Consider the following 14,442-nt stretch of genomic DNA (forward strand, 5'->3'; position numbering starts at 1 on the left):
AACAGGTCCATGTCTTTCTTGTGCTGGCAGAAACTCAAGAAGCTGATAAAAAAGCTGATGGCAATATATTTATGTCCTCCATCCAAAAATTCCACATACCCAGGAGATTCCAGTCATGCAGGACTTAGTAGTGCCTGTGAGGTAAGGGACTATCACTGTTTGCTTTTTCCAAAGAGAGAGGCAGAAAGAACTGCGTGTCTCAGGCAGAGTCACGCAGCACAGTGGAGAAAGCAGAAGGAAAAACACATCTCCTGTTTCCTATTCTTTGCTATAAATAACAGTTTACTCTTCACTGTTCTTAAACAGAATAATAAATCTTTCAAACTGGACATAATTCGTGTCCTTGAGCCATATCCTTTTTACTCATGGAAATTACACAGGAGCACAAAATAGGATTGCTTACCTCTTCCAGTCTCCATCTGTTAAAAAGCTTGTTGTACTTTCCTGGGCGGCCTGCAAACCTGGGAAACAAGATTTCTGTTTCTCAGCGGACATTTCAAGAACACCCTGTATCAGTAGTTATTTCACAATATCCACTGAGCAAACTCATGAAATATAAACAGATTAAATCACACAGACTTAAATCTGGCATGCCAGAAGTTTTAGAATGGAAGTTTCAGAATGCAAACAAGGACCATCATTTTGCAAGCGATTCTAAGCTTTTATTATGTCCAGAACAAAAATCCTAGCTTCAGAGGTTTTACATGTTAGATACTCAGACTCTCTAATCTACTTCTAAGAAGATAAACCATTGCAATACACAGGAATTTACTGCAGCACAGGGATCTGCCTGCCCACATGAAGTGTGCACTGGATTGCACCCTCAGATGTACAAGCATAAAATGACTTCCAAACCCATCATAACTAAATGCCTTTTACAGTTCTAACAGATTCTTGTAGAACAAATTGAATCAAAATTCTTAATGACCTCAGTGAAAGTTATAAATGGGAGAGAACAGGCAAAAAACCATGCCTGGTCCTACTAGACACAGGAGGTAGCACAACACAAAGGAGTTTAGAAACTGAATAGCAAATGCACCACTGGATGTAACAAGCAGATATTACCAATAGTCTTTACTAGAGGGTTTGGGTGGGGTTTTTTTTTGGGGGGGGGGGGTGGGGTGTGTTTGTTTTTTGGTGTTTTGTTTTTTTTTTTTCCAAATAATCTTGAACTGAAATTATATTATAAGACTTTATAGAAGGTACTCTGAAATACTCTATAGGTTCTACAGGAATGATAAGTGTGATTGTAATGAAATTGAAGATTGCTTCAGATGAAGCAAGGTTAGACCTGTCCAGTGTCTCATGCTCTGAGCTGAAGATACACACAAAGACTGGAGCCAGAATTTCTGCCTTCTACTCTTGTATAAGATCTGCCAGACAATATTTGCTATTTATAGAAATAGATCCTGGGAAATGTAACCAAAGGGGAATAAACAAGAAAAACATGAATAAAGCCTATTAGCACAGGGCTAAATACAGATCCACATTTAGGAAGTGGCTGTATTTTCAAAGGTTCTTGATTCTCATTTAGTAGGAAAGTCACGTACATAGACCCACTTTAAAAGAATATTTTTTATTGTCTAGTCTCATGAATAAAGATTTCAAGGATCCAACCCTCACATACAGTTAAAAATATCAATTTAGTGTTATTAATTATCCTCAGAAACTGACTCGCATCTAAATCTTACAGTTCAAACTGTTACTGTATTTTTTTCAAACCTATAAAATTAGCAAGGATTATGAGTCCTGGGCAAGTTTTCCTTTAAGTGCAAGTTAGCAAAGATAACTTACCTGCCAAGAAAAAAGGCAATGTAAAAGATGGAGCTGTTCAAGTTGACAAACTGGAAGAGGAACATTTTCAAGGCAAAGCTGTTCTCCCACTCAGATTCTGTTCTAGGGTGCTCTGTGGAAAGACACAATATACATTACACAAACACAAATAAAATGGAGTTATGACTAACTTGGCTCACAAACAACACTACCAAAACAAATGATGGTTTCAAGCCATGGTGCCCCATCAGGTTGCAGTTAATTACTTTTTTTCCCCCCTCAAAGAGTTCAGTCTGCAGGTCACAAAAACAATGCCCCAGCTCAAACTATGTTGGTTCTATGTGGAAAAATGAGATACAAGCCACATATTTTGGGAAAAATCAGCTTGTATTCTTAAATGAAATCATTATTTTCTTTCCCATTCCCTATTATACATATTCAGTATATTTGAAAAAGTAAGAATATAAATCAGTGTGAGCTGAAAAAATACTTTAAAATATTTTAATAATTTGACTATACATTCTGAATTTTTCTAACCTCTTCAACCGCCAGTTAGAAACACTGTAGTTTTGAGTTATCTTGCTTAATGCATGCTCTTCAGTACTTTAACCAGAAGAGGGAGCCGTTAAACCTAAGCAGCGAGCTTGCCTTTAAACTATGACGAGATCAACTGCATATTTTGACATGGGCGAAAAGAGACCGTGTAAGTAGAAACAGTAAAAGGTAACATATTGACATAGTGGATCTGAAATGCTATCTTTGCTTTCTTGTTTTCCATAAGCTCGAAAGCTTTACCTCTATGACTGGATCATGACTAGAGGCTTCAGTAGAAATTTTTAATGTGACAGAATTAGAGCTAACTTTAAAATTTATGTCTTAACATTTTTATCTTGGACAATGTAATTTTATCTTAACCCATTTTTTTCAATACAAAAGTTAAATTAAAAAACTGTAAAAAAACCTCCAAGCATTTGGGGAAAATGGAAAAAAACCTGTTTTAGCATTCTAAGAAACAATATTTTGACTTTTGTTCCATTACAACAGTTTTTTCAATTTATACTGTAAAAAATAAAAGAAAAATAGAAGTGTAAGAATAAATTCCTTTCTTTTCTATTATTTCTTTAGTGAAATAATTGTATAATTTCTTTCTCTGGTATTTCTCACTTATTTTGGGAAATGCCAGAATCGTACTATGTACAGATGAAGCTTGCAAAACCCCATTTTATGGCAATAAAAGGTATATGCCACAGCTAGCAAGAACCATACCACTAGTAAAGATCTACATACCTAAGTCTGTCAGGAGATAAGCAACCTTTTCATATACCTAAAACAGAAATAAGAGATGGTATAAGTAAATTATAGCACTCCTGTCTGTTGTGATGTCAAATTCAGAATAAAAACAAGCACCAAAAGCAGAGGTGTTGTTGCCCTGCAGAATCAAGGTAGCTGAACAGAGAAGGGAGGGCAATGTTGTAGCTACATATGAATGTATAGTTTCCTATAAAACTATAGTAGTTCTTTGAAACTTTAGGAACTACTTTAGACCCATTCTCTTTATCCATGTAGATGTATGTATGTAAGTATACACATTAAATATACAATAAAGATAAATCAAGAGCCAATAGATCAAGAAGAGTGTTCAGACGTCAATGACTGTCTTAATAAACAGTTAGATCCTCTAGCTTCAGGAACAAATCTATATGATCTAAAAGTAGGCAGAAGCCTTTACACAATACAATTTTGCTTTGCATGAATGTGCATACTGGTGAGGACATCGGCCTCCTACTGAAACTTCCTTATCTGTCTACACATTGACTACCTCCAGTCTTTACTTTAAATGACACTTGGCCCAAGGTAGTCACCAACTCTGAAAAATACTTCCCTGAGTATTTACTACTAATAGCAAGTTACTTTCAATAGCTTTGGTGTTCTTGTTCACTTGAATGTACTTTTGATGACTTAGAATTATCATATATAATAACAGAAATAAAAACATGACAGGCTGCTCTGAAGAATGCTTTCTTATTGCAGCAAGTGCACAATCTCCTTAACAGAGTTAAAAGCCACTGTTTGCTGTCCTATTATTCTTTTTTACCTGTTTGTGCCAGCATGAGAATAGGAAAATGATAAATTATATTGCAGTTGAAGGAACAGAGTTTATATCAACGTACATTGTACTACCACAGCAAATGATTAAACCTGTGCTGTTACATGACAGGAAAAGCTTAAACTGAAATCATCTATCACAGTGATTCTAGGACTGCAACACTGATATCACAGCTGCATTTTACATAAGGGAAGAATTCAAAGTTATCCATTAAAAAAATCGGAAGAATTCTCAGCCAAGAAAATAATGTAGTTCCGTTCAGAGAAGAGATGTATTGTAAAAGGTAATGTAAAAAACAAAAATGTAAATGTAGAAAGCAGTAGTCTGTAACCACTGTGACTTGGTGACATAAGCAACGATGTGTAGTGACAAATTAAGTAGATATTAGAGAAAAACATTGACAAACATGGTATTAGAAGAGGAAAACCCCCTGAAATACTAGCTTCAGGCACTGGTATATGAATAAGCAAGAACACATATATATCTGATACACAGTAAACTCAGTAACCTTGCAAAAACTACTTTAAAATTAATCCCTCCTTTAAAACAACAGAAGACTTACAACATTGAGTGACATGATGATCATAAAATTGATACAGACTCCAGTGCCAGATGTTGCAAACTGCCAATACTTCTTGATGAAATACCACTTGAAAGAAGCAAACTGTTCCATGGCTACCAGACGATACACCACAACTGCAAACACTGCAGTGAGGACCAGTGAAATCTACAGGTAAGTATTTATGAAGAGATATTAGAACAAAATAAACCATATCCGCAATAATTTCCAACAAATTTATAAATGAACATGTGTTTTAAAGACTGCTAATTTTTTTGGTGAGCAGACTTAGAGAGAACAAAAATACTAGATTGATGAATGAAAACATTTCTTTACTGTTCTTTTATATTACATCTTTTAAAAGAAAAAGATCCATAAACAAGCAGTAAGACTGAGACAATCAATTTTGCCTATATCATGTAAATCCACTAATCTTAATGAACGCACTCATGACTTGCATTACTATTTACATCAGAATAAGATTAAAGGCTACAATAATTCCAATATTATTAAACATTTACCATGAAGAATATTCCTGAGACAGACACCATCAGTCGACTGAGCTTATCAGGGAAAGGCTGAAAAGGTTCAGGTTTTCCTGTGATGGGATTTACTCTTTCCACTTGGGAATATTTAGCTTCAAACTGGGGGCGCAGCTCTTCCTGGAATGACAGGGTGGATTCCATTTAATGTACTACTTATTTCACAGAAGTATCAAAAATCAGACATATACGTGCTACAAAGTAGGAAATTTAGACTGATACAAATTCTTTTCTATAATGCTTCAGCTTAAATATCCAAACAATTTGCTCTTTTGAAATCCTTGGAAACAGTGTCAGAGACCAACAAAACGCAGAAACTCTAAGAGCCCTCCCAACTATAGGGTATTAAAAGGATCATGGGTCATGATGACTGACTTAAACATTAGTTTCTCTGGAGAAATTGATAAGAAAACTATAAATTAATGCCAGTTACGACAGTGCTTTTTGTGATATGAAACCATTCATTAAAAGCCACCAGCTTATATCTATGCATCTATGGAAAGCTATAAAACAAGTAATGGTAAAGTCTCTATTGACTTCGACTGCAGTTAAATCACCAATATAGTTAAACTACAGCTACGTTCACTAGAGACTATGAAGTAATAAAATCATTTTACTATTGCTGATTCTGATAGCAGGATGTTAAAGGATAAGTTATGCCTCTCAGAAGGATATAACATCTAGTTTCTGTCCCTTTGCTTGTCTTGGTCCCATTTTTAGGCAAGATTAGGCATTTGCAGTACAAGAAACCATAGAACTGAAAGGCATTTGTGCTGACATCAGCAGTAGCTCCTGTCTTCTGCATGGGCAGTATTTCCACTCAATTTTTCAAAGGATACTTTAAATAAATGTAGAATTATGTTTGGAATTATAATGCTAGTTGCAGAAGGCAAAGTATCCTTGTATAGTCTCAAGTATACTTGTTTGTTCTCCAACTAGTGTTATAAATACAATCTGAATGACAAATTCAGATTATGGGCATACAATATGTATTGATATATACACTTAAATCATGCTGATAGCCAGATTTACAGGTTTACTACTGTTTAATCTTACCTCTTCATCTTCCCAGTCTATGAGGTCCCAGTCATACGTTAATACAGCTCTCCGTCTTTTCCAAAACTCTAGAAAGACTGTAGCTGTGGAAATCATCAACTTCATTTTAATTATGGAAAAGAAAGAGAAAGGCCATGCAGATCTCAAGAAAATCAGCAATATGTAACATTGTAACTGTCATAGCCATTTTCTGGTCTTTTCCCCACAGAATCTGAAAACTATAAGTAACTTCAGGACAATCACTGTTAAAATTGGAACACTATTTTGCAATGTTTATCTAACAATATATTTTTTTCTGTCTGCTATATCTGTGCAGATAGGTACCTGTCAATATGAGACACTGCTATCCATACCTTTTAGATCCATCATTTTGCTTTTAGTTTTATTCAAAACATATATGGTTTAAAATCTTACTTTGAAGCAACAAGGATATGCATGCACAACGGTATCTATTAATAAAGAGCTAAATTATGATCTCATTTTATTCAGTTTGAATCAAGAAAATCTCACTTCTCTCCCACCTATATCAGCTTTATACTGGAGCAGCTTCACAACTAAAATATTTCTTTAAATAATTATTTTTAATTTATGTGTGAGATCACAACCAGATTCTCCATGTACTTAGTGTTTTTGGTAGGTCCTATAAAAATAATTACAACCAATAAATAACTCCAAGTTTTCCGAACACTATAGTTTGCCACTGAGGGTAAGACACCTTGTTTTGGTGGGATTCCTGACAAAACATGGGATTGTCCAATTGTTCCCTGGAAAGCAGTGATTTCAAATAGGGAGTAAGAAAACTTGCTTCCTTCTGGCAAGCCAGCAGCTCAGAAGGAGGAATTCTAACTCAGACTGAATAGGATGGCCTCACATTCCTACCTTTTCCCATACTTCTGTATTATGTTTTAACATCTTATTGGATCATTTTTATATATATATATATGATTTATCCATATACTGTATCAAAGCACAACTAAAAGTTAGCAGAAGTTCACTATACCACTACCTATAAGTAATGGATGGCTGAATGAAAGGAACTTGTCCCTGAGTATTCTTTCTAGGTAGTATGTTCTTTTATTCTTCCAAGCATGAATCTTGTCTTCACCACAGATTTCATTTACGCTTTGGATGCTCCTAACAAGAACATCACACAGCTCTTCTATTTAAGCAGCAGTGGGGTTTGCACTTGAGTAATCCGAGGGCGAAACAACCTTTTTTCACAGTCATTGGAAGTACTATCACAGCCAGTGCAGTGTGAGACTCAGAAATGTTACAGAAGACACCACCTTGCAAGAGAAATCCCTTCCTGACATGCGAGGACTCAGGAGCAATATAAGCCCAGGCTATACACAAAACAACAATACTTTTCTTATGTGACCCAACAGGTAGGAAAAATACAACACATTCTGCAAAACACAGTGTTGGATGTTCCTCTGCGTGTCAGGTTGCTCTAGGAAGCACACCTAAGAAATCCACTAGCCCTGTGCAGAAGTGGCAAGTCTGTAATTGCACAGAAGAAATAATTCACTTACACTCAAAGGTAATAGAAATTAAGGAAGTGGCCCAGTTATCAGGAATAAAATAATGAAGTTTAAAATCCCACTGACTTAAAATACCTGAGTCAGAGAAATGGAAGCCAAGCAATTGTATTAGTGGCCTTTTTTCCCAGGCCCATTACCGAAGAAAAGAATGAGGAAGGGTGGACTACTGAAGTACATGCAACTATTTTGGATTGGGAAGTATTTTGGCTTGTGTAAATTCCGTTGAAGCTTTGGAAATAAAATGAGGCAGTTGTGGTCTAGAAGTAATACTAGATTGTGGACAAATGGTGTCCTCAGTTGAATATACATTAATCTTATAGTGCTATTTATTTCATTCTGTCTGTCCCCTAAGATTTGGGATGACATGCTTATTCTTTAAATCAAGATCTGTCTCTAAGTTAGTTTTCAGGCTCTGGTATAGCATGAATAATAGGCTCTTGTATAATATCAATAATAAGTGATGTCTTTTATGTTACTTATGTACACAAAGCATTTGATAATGCAACAATTAAGAAAATCATCCATCTAGGTGAAGCAGGTGAGGCCCAATCGCTAACTATACCTGCCAACTAAGGCACCTTTTCCAGACTCACCTAAGCTCTTAAAAAATGCTGCAATACTCTTTTATGCAGTAGAATAGAATTCATGGTAATTTTGCTGTACTGCAAGGCTACTAAGAAAACAGTGTTAAAAGCTGTAAGTATACATATAAAAAAAAGCATATTAGGAAAAAAATAATTCACAAAACTTCTCTTGTGGTGTAAACTTCTAGTCTAAATGACAGTGAAAAAACACCAGAATTTTGAAATTCAAGCATTTGTCCAGTCCTACAGGAAGCCTGGATCCTTCCTGGCTTGCCTTTATTTTACTCTATCACACTGCTAATGCCACCTGCCCCTAATTGCTCTCCATGCAATCAAGACCCTCCAGTCCTAGTTGCTAGGCACTTCTTACTGACTCATCCTCTTACCCTGATCTCCCAGCTCTGAAAATGCTAAGCCTTAACTTTTATCAATTACTTCTGTAGAAAAACAAGGCACACAATAGATGACTAATCCAACCACTTGAACATTAAGAGGAGAACATTCATGTTCTAACACTGCTTTGACCTGGCAGAGTTTATTTCTGCCTAATTCTGCTGCTCAGGAGTTCTGAGTAATTTACAGTTTAGAGGGTCACATGCAAGCCTCCTGTTTCCTACAGAAAACATTACCTGGTGCCTCCCCTGCTTTTCCCCGGGCACATTGCTTCCTATTTTATAGCTCCAATTGCCGTTCTGAATTTTAATCCCATAATATATGGTGTACTTCCTTTTTGTGTCCAGCATTTTGGTACAGACCCACTCATTTAGGGATTTGCTATTCAGTGCTCTACAGTCTGTAGTTCTGCCTGTTGTGCACTTTCAAAAATTTCTTTCCATTCTTCCTTAAGGTACCTTACGTTTACTGCCCTTACACTGCCAGTACTCACACTGATGAAGAACTAAAATCTCTAGGCATGTGCTTTACACAGTTCTTAATCTTTCAGAAGACAAGTAGGGTGATGTTTGATGGTTAAGACAGACAGGAAAGATTGGTTATGTGTTGATACAATCTTAAGCAAAAAAAAAGTTTGACATTGTCAAGAAGAAATGATAAATGGCCACTGTTAAATGTTATGGAAGGAAAAAAGAAAGCAAAGAAAGAATGAAATCCAAACAATACCAAGAAGCCAGAAAAGCCAAGACTTTTTGAGCACATCTCTTCTGAATGTTTTATAAGAGTCACTGTGACAAAACGAATGGTGCATTTATTCCCTAAAAAGTTATTGCAGAGAGGATTTTCAGTAAGGAGCCAGGGGACTGTCTCCACTGCCTCTGTGCAGAGTTTGGCTGTGGCCAGCCAGGCCCCTTCTGAATACTCTGCTCAATTACTTCAGTTTTATTCAGTCAAACTCCTTTACAGCAAAGCTATGCAATAGAAACAGTCCTATAGATTTGGTAGCACACCTACTAGTGAGACAGTCTTCAGAATTGAAACTGCCGCTTAATAAATACAGGCTATAGTTGAATGACAGCTTAGTCTCATCTCCCACTCCTGGAGTGCTCTAAAACACCTTGCCTCCATATGGCCACAGTCCCGAACCTGTTCACACTCGGGCTCACTGCTTGAGGTTTTGCCTTCCAGGAACAGTGGGCCAGCACTCAGCGCCAGCACCACACTGCAGGTGTGTGACACAGACAGGAACTGAGTCACAAACACAGCATCTTCCATTAGGCATTAAGTCACTAAGGTAAACAGTTTTCACTTTTCCAAACAGATGAATTGAACTGCTAACAAATAAAAGAGCGAGCACACCTTCCCAAACCCAATGCTGAGGCCCAGGGCAGCACTAGAGGGTATGACTTTCATACTGCTGTAATAGGTAAACTTCAACAGAATTACAGTCTATATATTTAAGGTCTTGTTATTTTCCAATACTATATTCAAATAACCTCTCTTTTTAAAAAAGTATCAGAAAGGCTTCTCAGCATCACAATATGTGCATGCTAGTGTGAAGTACACTGTTGACCTTAGTATATCACTTGTCATTTGGCTAATGCTGCAGAAGATCCAAATTTGGACACAAATCTGTGGTGCTTGTTTTCAGATCTCATGGTCAATCTGTTAGATGCACGTCCACCCTGACGCAGCAATAAATACAAGTTGGAAGATTGCTGATACACACTGCAGAGAATGCTAGATCCCAAAGAAAACCAAACCTGCAGTGACTCGCTCTGACCCGCTCTCTCCTCTCACAGACCACCCCACCTCATGCCACACAAACAACTTACTTCCCCAAAACGGATATTAGAAAGAGTAAAACTTGATCTGTTTCACAGAAAACCTTCCAACTGTCCACTGCAGTATATTCAAGAAAACACCACTAGTTGCTCCCATATAAACAACTCCTGTATATGTCACATCCTCAACACTTAAGGATAAGTTATGAAATAATATTTGCACTTGATTCCTTAAAAATTTCAAGTGGAAACAGATAACAACATTGTGGCATTCTACTCAAACAGTCACGCAGTACTGAAACATTTCTCAGTTGCTCTTCACCACATACCAGCCTAGAATAAACATACATAAAGAATTAAAGAATAAAAAAAAAATCATGGGTCGATTAGATTAGCATATTAAGTTATATATGCCTGACCTCTTCAATTCTTACTTTAATCCAGTATTGTTTATATAAAACCTGAAGTGAGGAGTAAGAGTTGTAACATTCATATCCCTAACTGGTTATGTACTCAAAGTAAAAATTAATGACATCCGATAAATTCAGAAAATTTGGATTTAGGTTGTTATCTTAAATTATTGCAGCTGTGAACATATTTGGAGATAGGCTCAGATCCATTTCTAGCAGCATGTTTTTCTTAACAGAACTCATTTTTCTGCTTTATTTTGTAGAAGACACGCCTTTTCATCTCACAAAGTGTACAGTAGGAAACTCTGCGATAATAAGAAGCTATCGTTTGTTAAAATAATAGTTGCATAGTACACAGAACAATAGTTTCTATAGTTTACAGAAAACAGTCACCCTTTTGAAATACCAGTTTGAAGACTTTCAAATGATTAAGCAATAAGCCCTGCCTACCCACTTTACCATAAATACTGCAGTTTCTGTGGACTCTGTAATGCCAGAGCTCGGTCAGGACAGCAGCGGAGTTGGCCAGGCAGGTTCCAGACGGGCCGTGGCGCGCAGCAAAGGGCTGCCCCACCTCACCTCACCCGTACGGCCTGTCCCTGGCCCGCGTCACACCACCACGTTTATTGTACCTGCGCCTCCCTCTCCCCACCAGACTAATTGCACTCTGGGCCACAGCGGTATTTCAACAGGTTCCTGCATATTTTGTAGAGCTCAAAGGTAAGTCTGAGAGGGTTTTTATGCTTATTAGTGGATCTGATTAACAATCACTGTGTTCTTTTATATACTATTTGGGAAGGCAATTGATGCTTGTTGTAGTCAAATTCTACTTAAAGTGTATTTCTGAGAAAATAATTGAACAAAATCCCTGATCTGTGATTCAAACATTAAAGCAGAGAAGTAGCAACCATAAACAATGACAGTACTTCACTCAAATTCACACTTTTCTTCAGTGGGTATTTATGGTCCTTATCAAGCAAGTACAGAATTTCTGAGTCAGATCAGAGCCCATAAATGCTGGGGGGAGTGATGGTGGTGAAGGGAAGTATTCTGTGTATGCTACTTTATTCCAAATTTCTGTAAGGAAAGGTATTGCTACATTGTTATTGCTTCTGCTGAGTTTAGTTATACAGAAAATGAACAGGAAATCCACACTTAGGAAGCTTGGACAGTGCACTTGTCAGGTTGCTAGCTAGTAACAGAGGGGGAAAATCAAATTTATTACAGAATACTATTCATATTTATGATTTATAATTCACTAAATAATAATTCACTCCTTGTAATTCACTAAAAACTTACAAATTCTTTTCCCATTACAAAAATTAAAATACTTTTAAGCATGAAAATTTAATATTCATCGCTTATTAAATTTGGAAGTATCTCATCCCTGGACAGCAATCCAAATTTTACAGCAAAGAGCCACGGGAGCAAAAATCCAGTACACTTCTGGGACCATCATTTGCTATTATTTCAGAATTCTAGAAGATAAATTCTCTATATCTTGCCCTGTATTTGTTCCATCTATTTTTGAATCACTGATGTAAAGGTAATAATCTGCTTTATGAGGCTTAAAAAGCATAGCAAGTGTGAAAACTCTGCAAATATGAAAGTGTTACTTCAGACCACAAGAAACAAGGAAGTGCCATTAATAATTTGCTCATCATGTCACTACTACATAAATTCAAGTACTTTCTAATCACTACTGTAAGGCAGGGAAATGGTGCAAGGTTCAATTTATTGACATGCAAAAGAACGTCCTTTAAATTTATAGTTCTGAAGGTTGTATTATCTACCCATTAAGAAGTTGAAATTATTATTTTCTTGACAGTTGCAGAGGTTTTGCAGACATTACACCTATCACTGACAGGTGCTAGGTTGTGTTCAGCAAATACACGTTGCAATTACTTTATCATGCCAAAACATACTTTTAAATATTTAATATACCACTGGATATACATTTAGATGAAAATCGCCATATAAGAATTTATTAGGACATTTTTTTCTGTGTTTCAGAAATATTCAGTGCAAATCTGATCAATGAAGGAAAACACAAAGCCAGATGCAGTATCAATGCAACCTTCCTGGTGAAGTCCACAGACCTGGGGGAGGTTGATTTGAACGGGACCAGGGCTTCACCCAGAGTGTAGGTGTGCAGAGGTACATTTATGTACACTAGTAGCTTCACACTGAATACTTTCTGCTGTAAAGCAACTTTATTAATAACAGAATAACAAGGACTTTTGTAGCCTTTTTTTCAATTTACTTCAATTAAAATAGAGAAGTTTGTACAAAATAGAGCGACAGCCTCCTCAGTGTGGCTGTACCTACATTAGCGTTTTAATCCACATCAGGATTGTGCTTTTCAAGTCTCCTGATCATCTCCACTTGTTGCCCTTTGGCTTACACCACTGGGCACTCCTGTCAGTAAGCTAAGTGACACGCTCCAGGCGTAGCCTAACATAGGTCAGCTCTTACAGGGTGCTCAGTCAAAGGGAAGAGATTGTGTCAAGTTCAGAGTAAAACCCTGCAGAAATGTGTGAAGAGTGGGTATCATGTCCTCAGCACCTCTACAGATCTCTTACAACTGGGCTACTCATTTTCCTGTACAGATATAATCAAGTGCATACTCAGGTTCACACTGGAGGGCCATTTTTATGGGAAACTGCACTCACATCTTGGTGAATTCCTTGAAAAAGGGCCACTACACATCTCTTCATAAAGCCATACACCAGAGGAGAAATATCAGCCTTCCCCTTTTTGGAACTGGCTTTTTTTTTCTACCCAGCTGTCATAGGTCTGAGATGAAATTTGACTCTAGCAAGTACAGAAACAAATGCAGAGTGCCAAATCCACTGAAGAAACATGGTGGTGACCATCCTATGTAAAAACCTAATTTTTCATGCTAAAAAAGGGTAGAGCTAATCTGCAGCCTAATTCCATACTGAGGTCATTTCTACTCACTTCAGGCTACTCCTACTGCAATGATTTCCACTGAGCTGGTGCTGAGTAGCGTGAATACCAGTGAATCAAAAAACCAGTCCTTTTTTTTTTTTTTTTTTCCATTAATAATCTGTTAATAGTTTCCTTAAACACTTACTTGACCAGCTAATTTAATGCTTAGGCTCTTCTGCAAGTTTGGCTAACCTATAGCAGTGCTGCAATAGCACTATTTGCACATTAAGCTCTAAAGGCAACAAGTATCTTCAAAGAACTTCAGTGATATTCTAAACTGCATGAACATTAATGTTGCACTAGAAAAAAAAAAAGTTAATTATTACACACAAAACCATTTCCAGGAAGGAGTTCATCACGGCCTGAGAACTACTGTACACAACTTTCAAAGCAAGGAGGTTTCTTCTCTATGGTCCCTTGTGAAGAAGATTACACAATTAAGCCAAACAGAAAAAATGACAAAGAATTTGTTCAGCAAGGATAATGACTGCATTATACACTTCTCTGCAAATTAAAATTGCAGTTAAAGTGAATTGAGCCTAATTTCCCTACATAATTTAGTTACAGTGAAGGAATAATGAGCAATATGACCAAACCCACCTTGTTCACTAATATGACTATTAATACAAGGAAGGAAAGCTCATGCCACTAAATTAAAACAATAATACTGTTAAAATGAAACCATGTGTTTGAAAACTTCATAACATACAAGAAGTTTTTTCTTCACTGTTTTGCAGTTAT

General features: G+C 36.7%; 1 protein-coding gene across 3 annotated transcripts in view; it reads right to left on the minus strand.

The window, feature by feature from the left end:
* Positions 1 to 14,442, minus strand: part of ANO3 (anoctamin 3) — a 208,612-nt gene that overhangs the window by 14,001 nt on the left and 180,169 nt on the right. For all 3 annotated transcript variants that reach the window (XM_074884808.1, XM_074884807.1, XM_074884809.1), the window contains 6 exons: positions 6,038 to 6,120; positions 4,961 to 5,101; positions 4,443 to 4,607; positions 3,061 to 3,097; positions 1,795 to 1,906; positions 404 to 461 (listed from right to left, as the gene is read on the minus strand). In XM_074884808.1, coding sequence (XP_074740909.1) covers positions 404 to 461; positions 1,795 to 1,906; positions 3,061 to 3,097; positions 4,443 to 4,607; positions 4,961 to 5,101; positions 6,038 to 6,120 — 596 coding nt within the window. The remainder of the gene's footprint in view (positions 1 to 403; positions 462 to 1,794; positions 1,907 to 3,060; positions 3,098 to 4,442; positions 4,608 to 4,960; positions 5,102 to 6,037; positions 6,121 to 14,442) is intronic.

This window comes from Strix uralensis, chromosome 15, assembly GCF_047716275.1.
Source record: "Strix uralensis isolate ZFMK-TIS-50842 chromosome 15, bStrUra1, whole genome shotgun sequence".
NCBI classification, from domain to species: Eukaryota; Metazoa; Chordata; class Aves; order Strigiformes; family Strigidae; genus Strix; species Strix uralensis.